The sequence below is a fragment of the Leuresthes tenuis genome, unplaced genomic scaffold (assembly GCF_036924035.1).
Source record: "Leuresthes tenuis unplaced genomic scaffold, fLeuTen1.0.hap1 SCAF_7, whole genome shotgun sequence".
Classification (NCBI taxonomy): Eukaryota; Metazoa; Chordata; class Actinopteri; order Atheriniformes; family Atherinopsidae; genus Leuresthes; species Leuresthes tenuis.
In genome coordinates, this window is record NW_027325361.1 from 18,812,723 (window position 1) to 18,831,984 (window position 19,262).

At 41.7% G+C, this 19,262-nt stretch overlaps 3 protein-coding genes across 3 annotated transcripts in view; 2 read left to right on the forward strand and 1 right to left on the reverse strand.

Annotated features, from left to right (window-relative positions):
* The window catches only part of edem3 (ER degradation enhancer, mannosidase alpha-like 3), a 461,179-nt gene that overhangs the window by 22,101 nt on the left and 419,816 nt on the right, over positions 1–19,262 (reverse strand). The gene's annotated exons all lie outside the window — the stretch shown is intronic.
* sec22bb (SEC22 homolog B, vesicle trafficking protein b) lies at positions 1,742–6,882 on the forward strand. The gene is made up of 5 exons (XM_072389723.1): positions 1,742–1,913; positions 3,571–3,680; positions 3,777–3,937; positions 4,056–4,202; positions 4,381–6,882. The coding sequence occupies exons 1-5, from the start codon at positions 1,839–1,841 to the stop codon at positions 4,533–4,535; spliced, it is 648 nt and encodes a 215-aa protein (XP_072245824.1). The 5' UTR covers positions 1,742–1,838; the 3' UTR covers positions 4,536–6,882.
* The window catches only part of notch2 (notch receptor 2), a 39,323-nt gene continuing 36,486 nt past the window's right edge, over positions 16,426–19,262 (forward strand). The window contains 1 exon segment of the mRNA XM_072389695.1: positions 16,426–16,790. Within this exon segment, the coding sequence (XP_072245796.1) occupies positions 16,718–16,790 (73 nt within the window). The 5' untranslated portion in view covers positions 16,426–16,717.

Consider the following 19,262-nt stretch of genomic DNA (forward strand, 5'->3'; position numbering starts at 1 on the left):
GATTAAGCTGACTTTAATCAGGGATTTCTCTGTGAATTTTCGGGGAAGATTCCCTGAGTAGATTAACTTCATACTAGTTTGCTTCACAGTGAGGATGAAGCGGGAGGGATTCTCTGCGTCTTGAAACAACCCAGACTCCTTAGAGACACCATGTAGTTACTCTGGATGGCATTAAAGTACTGCTGTAAGGAAGTTTGTTATTATCATCTTTGTTATTTAATAAACTGTCCTTTAACCAACGGAAGACAGACCAATATCACTACCCTCTTTCACCTTTGGAATTTTGTCAAAATTTAGAGCATATTGTCTCAGAGCGTAGCTGAAAAATTGGTCTTTGTACAAGTTGCTTTTGGGGCGCACTGTTTTGTATTATCAATGGCTCAATAATTCTCTGAAAACTCTCCAGCTTACCCAAAAAGGTGCTCTTCTCTTTGTCCTCTTGGGGTCTCCCCAACCCAAACAGGCCTCAGCAGATGGCTGCCCTTCTTTATTTTTGTCCTGTGCTTCCTCCTTAAGTTTTTTTGTTTTTTTTTTTACCCACCATCTGTCACCAAATCTATGTACAATGAGGTTTTGAAAGTATGTGGTGGATATCTCCACGAGGGCTTCGAACAGTTTCAGGGGAGGCTCAATGAATAGAGGTGAGTAAGTACTTATCAAAAACATTTCTTATATGACTGTGTTGGGTGCAACCGTTAATTTCTAAGTGAGTCACACTTTCTGTGTTCAGTGTAGTCATGATGTGTCAAACAGCAAAACGTGGATACGTTTGCTCACTTGCCAAATTTAGCAAAGGAATAAGGTTAAGTAAGTGTTGTGGGGTTTTTTGTTGTTGTTGTTGTTTTGTTTGTTTCAAATTCTATCGAAGAGGAGGCTTACTGTCTAAGATTTTCTATGTCATCTACCCTGGTAGGATTTTTGTTGTGAATTGGCACAATCTGAACACAATAAACTGGAGACTGAGACTTGGAATATTGTAATTGTTGTTTCTTTCTGTGACTATTGCTCACTATTGAGTGAGGAAAATTGAGACAGATTTTCTCTATCTTTTCATTTGCAAAACAAAGACATACGAGAGCATTGAAATGTTATGACAAATAAAAACAGAACATAGAAAACTACATAAAGGATGAAAAATGGAAAAGACATTTATGGGAGTGTGTGTGGGTGTACAATTTCTGACAGCTGGGAGGTGAAAATATGTCTGAGGAAAAGATCTTAAAATATATTAAAGAAAGACAAAGGTAGAGATGAATGAATGACTAAATAAATTTAGGTTAGGTAACTATATTCATACCTGAGGGTAGATTTGGTTGCAGTTGAAAGAGTTGGCTGGACACAGAGACAACATTTAGGACAATGACAGAGACAGTGACAGTGACATAACAGTGACAACAGAATTGGAAACATGGATAAAAAAGTATACAAAAATGTATTAGTAAAGACAGAAGATACAATACAGAATAAAAGCCATCATGGCAGATACAAAAACAGATCAGAATAAATAAAAAATAAGATATTACAAAAAATAAGATGTTATATGGACACATAATATCATTTTAACTATCATTATTATTGTTATTATTACTATTATTATTATTATTATTGATGTTGTTGTTGTTGTTGTTGTAATGGTTTTCATTTTTGCATTTCATGTGATGCGGAACCTTTTGTGTGATCGCGTTGGTTCCGCATAACAAGAGGACGACGGGATTTGGTGATGACGCACAAAGCTTTAGCGTTTCCGGCCAGCTCAGCGCGTCGGTGAAACAAACACCGCTGCCAGCTTGCTGTACCGTTTTCCGGGCCGTGGAGAAACAGGGGAACATTTAGGAAAGATGGTGCTGTTGACGATGATCGCTCGGCTGGCTGACGGACTGCCGTTGGCCGCTTCAATGCAGGAGGACGAGCAGGTTCACATTTCAGCCTTTTTGCCTCTGTGTGTCGTTCGGACAGCCACAGTTAATACCTCTGTGTTGTACTAATACTATGCTGTAGTGACACGTTAGCAAACAGCAACGACCATACTCAGAAGCTGATTTTCCTCCAGTCTTGTGCCTTTAGAGGACACAAACATTTGACCACTGGCGTGTGACAGTTAATTTGTATGACTTGGCAGATAAATGGCAGACTTCCTGCTACAGGCCTGTCTACCAGCTCACAGATCTAGCATTTCATCTGCCTAAGTCAACAATAATCAGGCCAGAATCTCTGTTTCTAACTCTGACCTAATTCAGAGGCTGACGTTAAGCATTTCACAATGGTTTTTAATCGCTCTGCAGCAGCCTCTCACAGTCTGAGTCAGGTCTTCAGTGTCTGTTACATCTTCATTAGTTGCAAACATCCTCTATAATTCATGAGTGCCAAATGATGTCGCAGCTTGTATGCCTTTTTCAGCAAGAGGATGTACAGTTAAATGAACGCTATTTATGATCGAGCTAGAGCTTCTCACAGAGATTTCATTACATATAAGACTAGGAATAGTACAGAAATGACAAAGATGCTCAGTAAGCTTGAGGTAATTGGAAAACAGTGCTGCAATTATTCGATTTCTCCACCAGAGGGCACTGACATGTAAGTTTTTTTTTAGCTCAGTACATAAATTGTCCTTTATCGTGGCTAGCAGCCAAATTTTAAGCCTCTCATCAAAAGTGTTGGATCCTGCATGACAGATAACTGATATATTTAAACTCTTCAGCTGTCATTGGCGTCAGTCTCCACAAAGCCAGTACTGCTGAAGCAGCCAAAAAAAAAGGGATCTCTCTTCAATTTAAGGAAAGTTGTTATTGTGTGCGTTTCCCAGATTAAAGGATTGGATCGTGAACAATGAAAAGAGCTCAGTGTACCGTCTTCAGCCATGCAATCTCTGCTTTGAATTGGGCCGACAAGTTACTGCAGTGAAGTAGTGTTTGTGTTTTCAACATGTTTTGGAACTCAGTATACACACTTTTGCTATAAATTTCTTTGTCAAAGGCCAAATGAGAAACGCTCGATTTAACAGGTAGGATCAGAAAGCACCTATAAAGCATGATGTTTAGGATCAAGTGATAATAACTTAGCAGATGGATGGCTGTTATTCTTTGTGCGTGTCTAACGAGAGTCTAACTTCTTTTCCTTCACTCTCTTGTTTGCTTTCAAAAAGGGAGGTGAAAAGGTTTGTTGCGTCTCTGCTCTGTGCTTCGTCATATGTGTTTTATGTGATGCTGTAGTGGAGACAGTCTTTTACTGCAAAAAAAAAGCCTAAGAGGCTGTTTGTATTCTTGTGAAAGCATTGTCAGATATAGCCTCACACCGCTAAGTCTGTCTCTACTCTTTGGTGCAAGTTTAGTCCCATTCTTCACACTTTGTAATGCAAGCAATCATGTCTGTGAACTGAGGGTACTTTCTATTTCTGTCTGTCTCGTTTCGCAACTAGACACACTCAGATTTGCCAACACTTTCCTCCCCAGTGAAGTTTGCCGCCAAGTTGCACACAAAAGTCACTTTCTTGCCCTGATTAAGGCCCGTTTTTATGTTTGAGATATAAGTGAGTTTTGTACTAGTTGCTTTTTTTTTTTCCCCTCTCTTTAGCTGGGTCGGGATCTTCAACAGTATCAGAGCCAAGCCAAGCAGCTCTTCAGGAAGCTCAATGACCAGAGTCCCACACGCTGCACTTTAGAAGCTGGTTCCGTTTCATTTCAGTAAGCACGAAGAAGCGCTTCATAGAAAAAACACGACATGGCCTCCACCCCTGCGTCATACTTTAATTCTGATTGCACTTCTGGTCCTCCTTGCAGCTATTTTATCGAGAAAGGAGTGTGCTACCTTGTGCTGTGTGACGCCAGCTTTCCCAAGAAGCTTGCCTTTGCTTACCTGGAGGACCTGCAGGCAGAGTTTCATGAGCAGCATGGAAAGAAGGTCCCTACAGTATCCCGTCCGTACTCCTTCATTGAATTTGGTAAGAAATAAAGACGGCGAGACAGGGAAGACTCCATTGCTGCACGAGACTCCTCAAACACGCAAATGATGCTTCTTTGATGCTTCTGCTGTTTGACTTTCACTCTCTGTCTCCTCAGACACTTACATTCAAAAAACCAAAAAGTCGTACATTGACAGCCGAGCGAGAAGGAACCTGGGCAGCATCAACACGGAGCTCCAGGACGTGCAAAGGATCATGGTGGCCAACATAGAAGAGGTTCTGCAGAGAGGAGAAGCTCTGTCCGGTGAGTCCTTGCCTTTCCTTTTCTGAAATAGATGCATCCTGTCAGTCTCGCACCCTAAAGAATGCAAGCAAGTTATGGTTTTCAGTTTCACATCATGATATAGATATCTCTCTGCATCTATCCCCCCCTCCTCCCTTTTGCTTGTCATTTTGTTTACAAGTTTATTTTCTCTGTGCAGCACTAGACTCCAAGGCCAGCAACTTGTCCAGCCTGTCAAAAAAGTACAGGAGCGACGCCAAGTACCTGAACACCCGCTCCACCTATGCCAAGCTGGCAGCAGGTGGCGTCTTCTTCATCATGCTCATCGTCTACGTGCGCTTCTGGTGGCTCTGAAAAAGGAAAGAGAAGAAGAAGAAGAAGAAGAGGAAGGAGGTGGTGAAGTGGAAGATGATCCACACGCTGTCTGCGGACGCTAAGAAAAGCTGTCACTTTCGACTAAAAACAGCATCCCTGCTCTTAATAAGACTTTACAGACATACCGCCGCCCATTTTGTTTTCACCGGTCCATGGATGTGTGATCTGAATATAAATGTCATCATGGATAGTTTTATGATTTCTATAGTGCTCGAGCAGCTGGAGAGGAAATGAATGTGTGGCTCTGTGTGTATTTGTATGCGTGTTCGTGTGGGTTGATTACTTTTGAAGGTGATTTGTGTGCAAGTGTGGAGAAAAAGGAATTTCCTGTTTTTGTCACTTTCGGAAGCTTTGTTTTACTGTAAGAACAGTGGCTGACACAATCTTTTATACAGCAACCCAGACAAAAATGACACATGTAGTAGGTGCAACTGGCCATTTGAAATATTAACCATAGTAGTGATGGACAAGGCGCCGAGTCTATTGCAGATAGAGATGTTAGGAAAACTTGGCATTAACCTCCAGATGTTTCAGCAACAATTTAGATAAAAGTGACTGAAGCAGACTTTTTTTTTTTTTAAAATACTGTATGGAAGGCTTGCAAATGCTACTTCAGCCGCCACATTTAGCAGGTGTTTTTTTTTTTTTTTTCTTTAATTATTCTGGGATGTCAGCGATGTTAAAAATGAATCGCAGTGATTATTTGGGGGCCTGCAGGTTGAAGGTCATTCGTTTTGCTCAACCTTAATTTAAAATGTCAGCTCTTTTCTTTCAAGATAGCGACGGTTGCATTTGAAGTTAGTGTGCACGGTATGCCACGAAGGTGCTCTTTGTAATACACGGAGGACAGCAACCGAGCTTTGTATAAGTCGCATCACAGACGACAAAGGAACTGGTCCAGTTGATGAATTACAGCAACAGTGATGAAATCTCATCTAAATCACGTATGAAACTAGCATTTACTATTTCTCTTTTAAAAGATGGTGGCTGGATATGTCAAAAAAGTCTGTTTTTCATAGTAAAACCACCTTCATTAGACTGTGTGTTGGAGGATGTTGTGAAAGTAGTTCGGTTACGACTGTGTGCTTATATTAGGCGAGTCCATCCCATAGTTTCTGCGCATCCCCTCGTTTAGTGAACGATGCGTTCACTGCGTCAACAGAAACGGAGCGCTGGTAGAATTATTGGCTCCGCTGAATCTGCAGCTATGAACTGAAATAAACAGACTCTACAGCCCGTGTAACTGAATAAGTGATAAGTGAATAATTTAAGTCCAAACAACATCAACAGCCAAGCTTTCATTAAGTGAAGTTAAAAACGTAAGATGTAACTTTAACACCTTCAGTAACAGGCATCGGTCAGTGGTTATGATAACTTTCAAACATTTCTTGTAGCCATTTAGAAGCATCTGTTTGGTGGTTTCTATCAGTCTTCCAGTGCAGTGTTTGCAGGAGTGTGTGGTGTTTTTTTTTGTAGCAATATGAAGTTTTAGCTTTCTCAAAAGGCTCTCAATGGAATCTTCTCCTTTTCTACCATCCTTTTGTGCTGTTGGATGCGTGCTTTGGGTTGTTATTCTGCTGAAAGACCCCAGTAGTTTTCTGACATTTGGTACCACGTTTCACTCTAAAATGCCTCGGTATTTATCAGCTTTTCTGCCTCCAGTATCGCACACAACCAAGCAGCCCAGCCCAACGTCATGTTAGAACCTCCACCAAGTGTAACTGTCAGTAGGACGAGCATTTTCCTTTTCTACCCGCAGATAAACTGATGGACTTTTTTTTAGTGCCTTTCTGCTAAAATCGGTGTCCTCTCTGGCCTTTAATCATTGAGACTATGGTTGAGAGTGCAACGTATGGAAAGGCCTGAAACCACCAGTTCAGGTCGTTGTGTTTTCCACAATCCACAGTAACCTTCACAGATCCAGTTACTTCTCAGCACCACATCCTGGCAGCATGGCGACAGTTTTATAACCGTGAAATGCTTATTTCAGATGCCCTCATACGACACCATGATGAAATTAAAGATGCTCTGAATTCCAACCTTACAAATTAGGGTTGTCGGTAATTCTGACCCGCAGTGTAAAGAAATTCTAACGTGATGAGCTTTTGTACAGTTGAACCTCTCCTCTCGACTACCTTGAAGATTTTCAGCGAGCAGGTTATTCTCAGTGTCTGATTGGAACAGTTTTCAAGTTAACACAGCCGTAGACACGACTTGAAAGTAGATTCAGGCTGAGAGTCGTATAGGAAGCCTCTTTCCGCTCTCAGCTAAAAATGATACCTTCTCTTTTTCTGTTCTGTCTATGAATAAAATGATTTGCACAAAACAGACTTCCTGTCTGTCTCGGGGGCCACGAGTTCAAATCGCCACGCGTGTATTTGGAGTTGTGGCAAAACTATTGCTTTATGAAGATTCAGAATACATACTGGAGGACTACAAGTTTAAAGCTGTTTTTTTTTTTCTTTCACAGTCTGAGTAATATACACTATGTAAAGTACTTCCTGGAAAATTATGTAAAAAATAAATCGGGGGAGACATGAAATAAATCTGCACCAGGTTCTGGAAAGGAAGTTCGGCGACTCAGAGTACTCCCAAGCATAGTGTCGTGATGTTATAATAAAAGTTGTTGCTTTCAGATCTACGCAAGGCTTAGGTGGAAAGAGAAGGCAAGCTTTTCTCTCGGTTACGTTAAGATAGCTAATTCACCCCAAATTCTTCACTAAACTGACGTCATCTTAATCCTCCTCCATTAATGCAGTCTGGTTAATCCTCTCTTGGCCAGCAGGTAGAGGGCTTTGCTCACAGTTGCACTGCTGCAGCTGAAAAAAAAAAAAAACACTTCCTCAATCGCAACCTCTGCTGCAGATGGCCTCCAAATCACTAGTTAAAGGACCAAAAAATATAGGTTGCACTTTTCAGGGTAGAGCTGAAGAGAAAGGGGGGAAAAAATGGTGCAGATTTGAGGCTTCTCACATTAAGCTCTCCGACCAGCCATCTGAATCTTCAACTTGAGACAGAACAGGAAATGTCAGAGAAAAAATGAGAAGCAGCAGAGGGTAGCGTGCCAAAAACAAACCACAGGGCACAGGCTAACCTTTTCACCCCTTGAGGGAAATGGAGTTCAGTCTCAGAGTGATCAAATGTATCTTTCTTTGTAATCTTGTTCCATTAAAACAGCTTTAAGATTCTTTCATTGCAAGTTTCCTTTTGATCAACTGTTCTGTTCAGTGTCTGCAGACTTGTGTGCTCCTGTTAGTTGTGATGCGTGTCGGTGTTTTCTCACCCTCAGTGTCTTTCATAGTTTGCCCTGCCATCTTTTCTACTTTTAAGTCTGTCTGTTTGTCATCAATATGCAATCACATAAATCTCATCCGTTCTGCAAATTTTACTCGTGGTACACACAGTATGGTGTAAATTTATCATTTTACTCCAGTATATCTAAAAATAAATCCCACTGCACTGAAGTTCCTGTCTGTGTTGTGTAACATTAACTTACTTTCTAATTGCAATGTTTTGTGTCCTTTGAACCCTTTATTTTCTGTCAAGATTTAGAAACAGATTTTTCTCACAGAGGTTTTCTGTCCTTGTTCTTTATTCAGTAATTTCCTTAGGAAATGAGTTTAAATGACAGTATTAAAAGTTACAGATGGGCTTTCTACTGAAACATGAGGATAATAAAAAGCCATGTGCCATGCAGGTTATCTAAAATATGTGTCGACTTCAAAGTGATTAAAGAGGCGACAGCATGCCCGTCTTTCTCTCCAGCTCTTTCACTTCTTCCCCTGCAGGTTACCATGGCAGCAGCGAGTGTGTGACAGTCATGTGAAAACGAAGCTGATTGGATTAAAATACTTTGTGTGATCAGAGGTCAGGGATATGGCACATTTACTACACACACATAGCCTGATTTAAACGCACTACACACAGGCGCGCTCACTCCCACCCGAGATAGCTCAAGATGTCACTGTCTTCTACGCGCTTATCGGTTTTCAGGAAAACTTCTGGTATACACTGTAACAAACTCATATTGCCCTGTCTTCATTAAATTTCCTGTCATAGACAAAGGCAGAACCACAGGTCCGCCCACCACCACTTGACTTTGTCTTGTGTAATCTTAAAGAAACAGCGCCTTCAATTAACGTCACCTTTACCGTCATCTACAGCCAGAGTGTCAGAGAAGCTGACGCGCAGAGTAACTTCAGCGTATAAGTTTTTAACTTTCACAGAGGCAAACATCTGGTCAGCAGTCAGTTATATAAGCCTTGATTTTCTCCCACTGTTGGCCATGCAGTCATTGACTCTCACTCATATTATCTCATCAATCCATGAAGACCCTAAGTGCCTTTTATGTTGCAAAAGGTCTTAATGGATAAATAAGCTGACTTTGACGCGCAGGAAATATTTTGCTTAAAACCCACAAAAATGCAACATCATTTGCACAGAATGATGCACACGTAGCACTCAGCACTCCACACACATCCAGTAGTAACCCAACATTAGTATAAAAGAGGCATGCAAGAGCCATCTTCTACGGCGTCATTTTGGATGATCACAAAAGAAAATGTGCGATTGAGGCTGAAGTGAATGTTGTTCAAACTTATTTTGCATGTTTTGTTTGCTCACGGATCAAAAGATTGGACTGATAGTGGCAGCACAGACGGTGTCATGGGTTCATGGAGATAAACAAACCATCCATCAGCTTTTAACAGGATGAGCTGTAAGTGAAACTAGAGGAAAAGTAGGAAGGTCACCACTGTCCAAATAGTTTTTGTTGTTTCAACTACGACAGTATAAATAATCTGTCACGAAGTTGTAAAAAAATGTAAATCTTGCCTCATCGTGTGACCGCTATGACCCTGCTTCATTTAGAATGCAATGGTTTGCAAGCATTTCAAACGCTTTTTTTTTGTTGAAAAATGAAAACCATAAGATTTGTTAAAGGATAAATGCTGATTTGATACAAACAAGCTGTTTTAAATGAAGTCTGAGCAGCGGCAGCCTCGGATTGGAAAGCAATGACGCTGGGAAACATTTTCCCTCTGGACTCATTAGCGAAATGTCACTGGCATGTTAAACAAAGGCTGAGTTTTCAGACAAACAGGGGTACAACCTCTAAGTGGACAAATAATTCAAGTCTAAAAAGTGTGCGTGATGACATGAGATCACCATCAATCATTCATAATGTCATCGACAGATTAAAAGAATCCAGAGGAAACAAATCTGAAAACTGTTCTTGAATGAAAGTGATCTTTGGGTCTTTAGTTGGTACTGCATCAAAACAGACATGGTACTGGAAGGGAAATCACTGCACCAGCAAATCATTGTTGGTGAACATTGTTCTACACTGCCTCCACAAATATAAGTTAAAACTGCAATGCAAAGATCATATTTGCAGATATCATGGATGTTGTGTCCTCTTAACTAAAGGGCAGAAGGACCATCAGCGCTCGTTTCAGAAACCAGCAAGGAGGCACAATAGGGCACATGAAACGAGCTACCTGCAACTTCACTACATCAACAGGTTCTGGAGCAACATTTACTGCAATCCAGATGTTTGGTTTTTTTTGTTTTGTTTCTTTTTTTTCATGTTTCAGGAAAACACTGTCAAAACACTTTTATGTGCATATCACAGCAGCTTGGCTCGAGTCTGACCTGTCTGCAGTCCAGACCTGTCAACAGCTGAGTAAATTGATGCATTATGAAAGCATGGCAATTGGTGTCCTCACTTCCCAAATGCTAACAGAGTGTTTACAACAGAAGAGGCGGTGAAACACAGAGGTAAACATTGCTGGTTTTAAGTATGGGCTGTAATTTTCCCCTGCACATATCCAGTTTGGTGGGAAAGTGAAGTACGAGGCAGACCCATGGATGTGTCCGCTGCCTCATCTGTAATGGCCACAATAAAAATGTATTCCATCAAACCAGCTTCTCACCTCATTCCAGCTGCCTCCCTGTCTCTTCCTCTTCATCCTCTTCCCTGAAAACCCTGTCCCGTCCAATGAGAACAGAGGGAAGCTGCAGAGACAGCAGCTGTATGGCAGAGAAGAGGGTCATAAAAGGCAAGAGGCCAAAAGAGGAAGTCGAAGGACCTGGTGAGTTATTGCCCCTCAAACGTACACATCGGGTCCTGGGAACCGGTGACTTCTCACGGGGGGGGTCAGTGTAGGGAGTTTTGCATAACCCAAGACCTGATCTGCTCTCAGTGCCTATTCTGTTACCTCAACACAAACCAGGACCCTCAATATCATACCAAGCTCTTAGATGTCCCTTTAGGTGTGTAAACTTATGTACAAAACAAAAACAGGATATAAAGGGGGAAGACTGAAATGAGACGTGAGGGAGGAGAAGAAAAGACACACACGGAAGCGATCGTTTGTGACCTTGGTTGGAGATGCTTCATAAGGCACAATGAGTCAGTGTCTGGTCAAAATCATACCTCTGCAATACTGAATGGTATTTCTGTGGGTTACTGTGAAGGTTAATATGATGTGATACACAGCAAGGAGTAATGAGTACTATCTCTTTCACCCCAGTTGTTCTGATTTATCAATCTATTTGTTCAAATAATAACACTTTGTCAGTAGTGTCGTATCTAACACACACACACACACACACAAAGAGTTTATCTGTGGCTGTGAGAAAGTGAGGGCTGATGTGTGAATTCCAGCCATGCCTGTCTTTTAGCAGCTTGTGAATTTATGATACAATTAACCCTGGAGGACGGGTCAGCACACTCTTTTTTACACCCTCTATAACTTTCAGTGTGCGAGTGAAATGCAGAAAAACTTCGACAGACCTGGTTTGAACACGTGTTACACATTCAGCACGCCGAAAGAAAGAAAAAAGATCTTCAAAAAGCACTCGTGCAGGTGGAGGCTCTGCACGACACTGTCTAAAATCTGTTGCACTTTAAAAGTGTGAAGATGTTTTGCATCTTGCGTAATGCCTCGAAACATCCTGTTACTGTTTGGCTCTTGTATGGCTCCTTGCATGTCCTCGGTGCCATTTATTGTGTTTGAAGTAAAATTAGTATGACCAAAATGTACATTACTAAAGAGCTTTGACTTGTACGTGTCAGTTTGTTTGTGTGTTTGTATGTTGGCACCGGTGCGTGTATATCTGTGTCTTCCTGTACACTATATGTTAATGTAGGAGGTGACTTTGGAGGGAGCTGCTTGCCTCATGAGGCCCTTCTCAAATCCAGAAGTCATCAGTAATCTATTGAGATTTGTTATGATGAGCTGCCCGCTGTGCTGTAAGTCACCTCAATTGATGCTTTCAAGAGGCATCAAAACTAACACCAACTCAGACAAGTACAAAAACTTAGAATGTGATTTCAATCAGTTTGTGCTGGAAAAGGGATTTTTTTTTTTGCCCAGTCAGGAGTCAGATCTGCACAATTGCTCTTCGTGTGAGTGTATCCATCCCAGAGTTTTAAAGGCTGGGGAATGTTCTCTTCCCTCAAATAAGAATTCCCCGTGCTTGAGAGCATAACTGTGTGTGTTTGTTTTCAACATCCCATCAAAGTGTTCAGCGTACTTTAAGATCAGCTCAGACTATGGTCTTGCCTTGTGTCTTTAGCTTAGCTTGAGGTGATGCTCCATGTTTCCGAGCCCAAATCTAAACCATCCTTTGTGAAGTGAACGTGGCTTAAAGCTGTTTTAGGGTAACACAAGGATGATGATGAACACCCACAGTAATATCACCAGAGCAACGAGCTGAAGTGCCTATTGGGCAGCATGCTGCAGTTCAATCAGAAGTTGTTTGTGACTTAAGGAGTTGGGAGAGAGAGTGGTGTTATGTACATGTGCATGTGGGTGGGGAATATAAACCTTGCAGGATCCAGATGACACTGCCGGGGCCGATATTTTCCCACAGTGCAATATAAATAGCCTGCTGGTGTGGGGTGATGGTGGGCATGCTGGGGCACTCAAGGGAGGATCCCATCCACACACAACAGCACATTCCTGTCCACCTGGCCCTGCCACAGCATTAGGTCAGTTTACAGGATGTGTTCACATACACGCACCCCTCCTCCTCCTCCCACCTTTCCTTCATCACCTGTTCCCTTGCCTCTCTGGCAGCACCCTTCGTCTCCTCACCAGAGACCAGAGGTCTCTGCCCTCATCACGGATGGTCACAAAGTGGCTTCGCACTCGCTGACTCTCCAGCCTTTGACCACTGTGGAACGCCACGATGCAGACATTCACTCACGCACACTATCTTGGATCCTCACAAACGTACCCACAAAATCTCTGCTTTCCTCGAGGAAGGTGACCACTGCCAAATGCTACATTGGTGTAACATGTCCCGTAACATGTGCTGCGTGTCGACAGCCACAGGAATGTAACAACTAACGAGAGCTAGCATTACAACTGCTCTTTCATTTTGCATGGACTCGTCCGTGTGACACCGTTGGCTGCGGTCATGTGGCTTCACTGAAAGGAAAGTAATTATGGGCTCAGATGACAACTTCAGCTGAATGTTAATAGATTATGCCGTTACAATAAATCAGGTTGGAGCCATATCATGCAATAAAAAACTACACTTTTTATTTATGGCTCCTCACCTTGGCTTCAATATATTTTACAATGAAACCAAAGCTGCTTAAACACTTTGCGCCTGAATATTTACTTTATTCGGACATTATCCCATATCTGATCAAGTAAATGATTACACTCATACAGTGCTGATCTGTGAGCTTTTTCACTTATGAGAACATTATTGCCCCCAGTGTTGACATTTGAGTCATATAACCTGAAGTTCACACAGTAAAATGGTTTACTGTGATTAAATACTTGGAAAGGCTTATATCAGATCTATGCCTCCGCAAATTAGGTACCATGTGGCTTCTCATTTTGTTGACCCAATTAGTGGCTGCTGATCCTTGATCTGAGAGTAAAACACCACCTTCCAAGTGAGATACACTCATTTAATTCAAACCTCTACTCATTAAATCCTCGGATCGTCACAAAAGAGGGCAGGCATAACACAGATTTAAAGTTGTTTCCAGGCTGCTTCCCTTACAGCAGTCCTAACAGATCACTAGAAATCGAAGAAGTGTTAATCAGCTCTAAATATATATCCTTTAGCTTCCTGTCTGCCAGATCTGCTTACTCAGAAAAGATTACTTTAAAGGAGAAGACACTTCTGGCACAAACTGTGCAGAAATTTTTGATGAAAGCACAGAAAGCAGAAAAGGCTTCACACCTACTAATGGCGGCTGATGAATGTCCATCTCAGCAAAGCCAGCACAAAATGCCTGTTAGTCAACACTGCTGTAACTAAAGCTGATCTCAGTGAGGCCTGCATGCCTGCGCCAAAAAAGGCTAACAGTATTGTTTTCAAAATGCTATATTGCCACAAAGGTCTAATAGGTGTAAAGTATCTCCGAACAACATAAAAGCAACCAGAAGCTCAGTTCTGCACAACTGCTGATGCAAGCAATTCAGCTGCCACAGCCGGGTAATGAAAAGTGTATCAGTCCCTGCTGCTACTAATTATAGAAAGGCATCATACACACTCCATGCCGACTCTACTGTCAAATGTAAAAGCAGATATTCTTCCCGGATAACAGGTACTGATTTGATTTCCAATGTGGAGGTTAAGGGGAGCGCACAAGAACACATGCACTCAAAACTTTCCTCGCGTAATCAGCCATATTATGCAGTATAAATCTACTAGCTGACAGCTGGAGTCACCCTGACTGATGAGCTCCGAATCAGCGTGAGGAGCCCCAGCATTGATGAAGGCTGCTCTCTCACCAGCATGGCAGCGTCGGATGGCTCTGATCCAGGCCAAGTTTTATTACCACTCTGTGGTATACCTGATATACAAAGAGCTAATACTCATGGGAGCTGACCCAAAATGAGCTGTATGAAAGCTGAGGTTCTGGGCCTAATTTCTTTCTCTCCAACAAGTCTTCAAACTGAGTTTTACTGGTGTTCTTAAATGTATTCAGCTCTCTCATAGCTTTTGTAGCTTCATAAAGGTGGAACGTTTCTGTCATGGTAAACAGGAAACTTAAAGCTGTTTTTTTTCTTTTTAATTCATTTAATGCAAAGGTCGCTCAGACAGAGTCGAGATATCTGTAAGCTAAGAGTTTTCCCCAACACCTCGTTTTCAAATGCTTTTTTTCTTTCAAAAACTTTTTGTACATCTGTGGTCTTTCATTAGAGCAGACACAGGGAGGAACTAATCAGCATTTTCTGCTTATGCGGAAGGGCCACACCCTCGTTCACCCCATCTCTACCGAACTACAGAAGCCCACATCTGGAGTGACATCATTAAGAAAACAGCACTGCAGACTGAGTGATCCTCCAATCTGATTTATCTCACATTACTATTGTAAAGCTTTTCCAAATGACTTCACTTACAAAACACGAACACAGGATGTGCTCACAATGTGACACACGTGGAGGAAAATAAGCAAACACGAGGCCAGGTCTGTCAAGAAAAACAGCATCTGACCAAATGTCTGCAGCATTTGTTGTTGTGCCAGCACCTGACATCCAGCCACGCATGCAGAGCAAGAGTTTGACTTTGGCCACAGCAACAAAAGCATTGTCAGTACGGACCCCTGAGGAGATCAATTTGCTCTCCTCTGGTTCCAGGCCTTTCAGCAGGGTTGAATAGAGGACAAAGGGCCCCTTGCAGCAGCAGGAGGCTTGGCAATGTTTTTCTAATGGGGTGTAAAGACAAACAAATCACTGGGATGAGACGTGGTCTTGCTGTCGTGATGAGCCTGTGATTTACACCTGGATCATTCACTCTAATTAAGGGATAATTAGTTTAGGATTTCTGTGAAAGGTTGAAAGGCTGTATGCTTGGTTGTACAGAAGTAAGTGTACAAAGGGCAGTACCACTGTTTGGTTGTGCTTAGTAGCTTCCAATAAAATGAGGAAAAAATGGGATTTGGAGTTTTCTGTTTTAAAAAGAGAGCAACTACTCTAATTTCTGATCTGTTAGATAAAAATGTAGATATAACAAATACTAAAGCTCCAAACATCGGGATGAATCTGTATGTTTCATTGTGCAGCTTGTTTGATTCCTGAAATGTTTCCGCACATCAAAAATAGAAAAAAGAAAAAGATTTGCAAAGTTTAGAAGAATATACAAGTAGGTCGTGATTGATTATGGAAAGGTTTGTCTTTTGTAAAGGCTCGATATAGCCAATATTCAACTAATCATTCGTTTGCATAATTCCACACAAACAAAATGTCACACTTCTGAAATCTCATCATTAGTGCAATGCAGCTCTGCCAGTGACGACTGGGGGGCCAGAGTTCTCACCTGAGACAGCCTACACTGAACCTGAAACCAGTTGCAAAACATCCTGCATCAACACTTCAATCAACTATCAACTGTAATTTAGTCATGCGCATGTTTTTAATCCACCACTACTTTTATGTTTAAACTCGAGTCGTCGTCGCCTCCCCCCCAACCCACCCCCCCAAATTACCTGAAAACTGTAGCCGTAATTTGGCACTGGCAGTTTAAAAACCTTTAACTGTTTTTACTAACGAGTGGGTGTGAAAAGACTTAACGGGGAAAAACGTGTATTTCGCGGGGAGTAAAGAAGAAAGAAAAATCATTGAACGGGTTAATTTTGAGTCATACCAGACTCCACGAGAAGTAGAAAAGTGAGAGAAAAAAATTCCTCCGCCACTGAGAGCGAAAACTTCACATTTTTTTCTCTTATTTCTATTTTCAAAATGAACTGCCCGGCGATTCTTTTAAAAAATTTCAAACAGGCGATAAAAAACTCAATACTGTATTCAAGTTTTTTTCTCCCCAAAGTTTTTACTATCTATTTGGCCCCGCGATAGATCCTCACCGTGACTTAAGCGGAAGGATATGTGTGTTTTTCCCTCACTCGCTGTGACTTCTGGGGAGCGTGAAGAGGTGCGAGACTTCTACAGCGTAGTGTGTAATCAAGGGGAGTTAACTTTATTTGTTTTTTAGTAACACTTTTACCTTAACAACGTGTAGAGCACATGTAGATCGTGAGTGAGATGCTGTAATTTGTCTCTACAGCTCGTTTTTAACCGTTTATTTTTTTTGCGTGAGCCTTTTTTCAACGAGACTTTTTTGAGAAGTAACCGTCCAGGGAGACAGCTCAACTTTTGGGCTGGCGACCCTATGTGGATTTTACAGAAAATATGGAGCAGATACCCGGTTTCTCCCTGGGCAGGTTTCTAGCCTTTGTCTTCTGCTTCATTCAGCTTTCTCTGGGTAAGTTTTCCATTACGGTTAAGTAGCGTCCCCCCCCCTCTCTCTCAAAAAAAATGTTTTAGTGATCATGATCACGTTTGGTTGCCTCTGCATCTGCGGTACACTGGGCAGACATAGCATCTCCTCGCATGCCGCGCGTGTAGTCGGACTTTTTGTTACGTTATGTTTGAGAAAAGCAGAAACTTTTCATTTCAGGTCGAAGGCAATTTCTTTCGTTTTAGGGAAAAAAATTTCAACGTGGCTTCGCGGTAATTGTGCGGTTTGTGTTGCCTTTGAATGAGTACTGGCATGGCCTTTTACCCACACCGCAGGTTAACGTAACATTGCCGTGACGTTGATTTTTTACTGTCCAACTCTCGTCACTAACTGCGAATTTCTTCAGTTTAAAAGATTAAAAATGTTTGCATCCCTGCACGTGACTCCTACATCTCTAGGTAATGCCCACATCTGTCTGAATTAGAGGGTTAGGGTCTGAATCATCTGGATTATTATGGCCTTATACTGAGCTGAGACGCACCGCTGCCCAGATGTTGGAACAATAAGAGCTAGAGAAAGAATTCCAAATGGACACTTAACCTTGTTTAGACTACTTTGCTGAATTGGGAGAGCTGTCATCGATGGAGCAGATACAAGTTGGTTGCTTTAGCAATGTTCACCAAATATTTATTTTTGTTGCAAGCTGCTCTTCACCTCCACAGTCAAGTGTGGTCAGTCAGGTTTTTAACCGCCTTGAATTTCAGTGTTTTGGGTTAGAAGTCAAGTACATGTCACAATGAAGGACAAACTAGGTGTAAGACCTTTGTTTAGGGTTAATTGGAGATTAAAGTGGTCACTGAAAGGAAGCACATGTGCTAAGTACATGTAATACAGTTGTTATCTGTGTGTCTTTAACGCACCATATGAAAGCACCTGTGGACAATCGAGCACAAATTACCGTCTCCTACTAATAGACAATGAGTACTTACTGTCTGTGGTCTTTGATTCACCTCACAGCGATGGTTAATCTAATGTGTGATAGACTGTCTTCCATATGTAAAACAAAAGCATTGTATTATCAAGCTCACCAGACCGATAACTGTTGCATTCATTTGGTACACTAGCAGATCCACTCATTTCAACAAAAACTTCACTTCTTATGCCATGCCCAATTGTTATAGTTATGGCTTCTACTGCTGACAGGATGTTGGCACGAGGTAGAAAAAACAGTTTGATTGAACGTGTTGGAGATCAGAGAGGTTTGACCTCATTTTGGACTCATCCTTGGTTTGGTAGGTTTATTGGGATTCTGTTCTGATCCGTATATCGCATGAAGTGGTTTGAAATGTTTCATATATCGTGTAAATGTGCAATAGCCATTTTAGCCCTTATGCAAAGGTGCCAACATAGGGAGATGGATTTCATGTCACGTGCTTGTTTTTAACCTTTTAGATGACAATTGATGCATGCAGCAGCCATGCTTTTCTTTCTCAGCCCCCCCCCCCCCCCCCCCCCTCCATGTACCATACCATAGTTGACTTATGAACAGTGAAGTTACACAAAAGAGGAAAACACAATGTAAAAGTGCTGCAGGCAGTGCAAGGAGAAACATAGGAATGCTGTTGGTGTTTGACATTCCTCCCTCCCTTTCTGTTGTTTCCCTCTCTCTCACTCTTGGAACACATGCACACGTACAAACACGCGCACGCCAACGCACACACATTTGGCACTCCGTGTCCTTCTTTTCTTCCCCTCTTTTCGATCCTTTTAGCCACTGATGGTGAATTTAAACGTGGCCTAGGCACTACGCTGCAGAGTACCCCGTCATTTACAGTCATGAATGCAAACAAGTGGGGCTTCAGAGATGTTTCGCCTTAATGCAGCTGCCTTTTTTTTTTAGAAACAGTTGAAATAAAGCCACGCGTGTTACTTAATTGTACCAAAGCTCCACTGTTATAACAGGGTACATGTAATCTATGTACTCTCATCTACTCCTGTATTAAGAGCACCAGTGAAAACTGGTACAATTCAGGAAAACCGCTTTTTTTTTTTTTAAAGGAAAAGATAATTCAGCTTTATGTGGACTGCATTATATTTGAAACATTCCTTATATTTTTGCATTCCATTACAAGTGGGCAACTAACTAAGGTGAAGCTCGACATCGTAAATTTGAAGAAATACACAGAAACGTTTCAGTAGAACCTTTGTGGCTCCGCTGGGACACTTTTCCCCTCCCTGTGCAGCAAGCGTGAAAGGTTTTTGCTGGCTGGGAGCTGATGGGTGAGTGGAGCTGGCTGTAGCCTGAAAGCTACCTATGAAAATATTGTCATTGTAAACATGAAAACATTATGAACCCCACACATGTAACAGTCACTGCCTTAGCAGCAGTAAAATTGGTTTATTAAAGTCTTCAACATGAAATTAAAAAGTATTAGCTTGAAAAGTAAGTTGAATAAGGGGCAGAATATTTGTATCACCTCTGACTTCTGCACAACA

Bases quoted from the DNA above. Each gene is read 5' to 3' on its own strand.
- sec22bb (XM_072389723.1), top strand. From the start codon at position 1,839: ATGGTGCTGTTGACGATGATCGCTCGGCTGGCTGACGGACTGCCGTTG. The intron at 3,681-3,776 runs GTAAGCACGAAG...TCCTCCTTGCAG, and splicing joins GCTGGTTCCGTTTCATTTCA to CTATTTTATCGAGAAAGGAG. The intron at 4,203-4,380 runs GTGAGTCCTTGC...TTCTCTGTGCAG, and splicing joins GAGAGGAGAAGCTCTGTCCG to CACTAGACTCCAAGGCCAGC.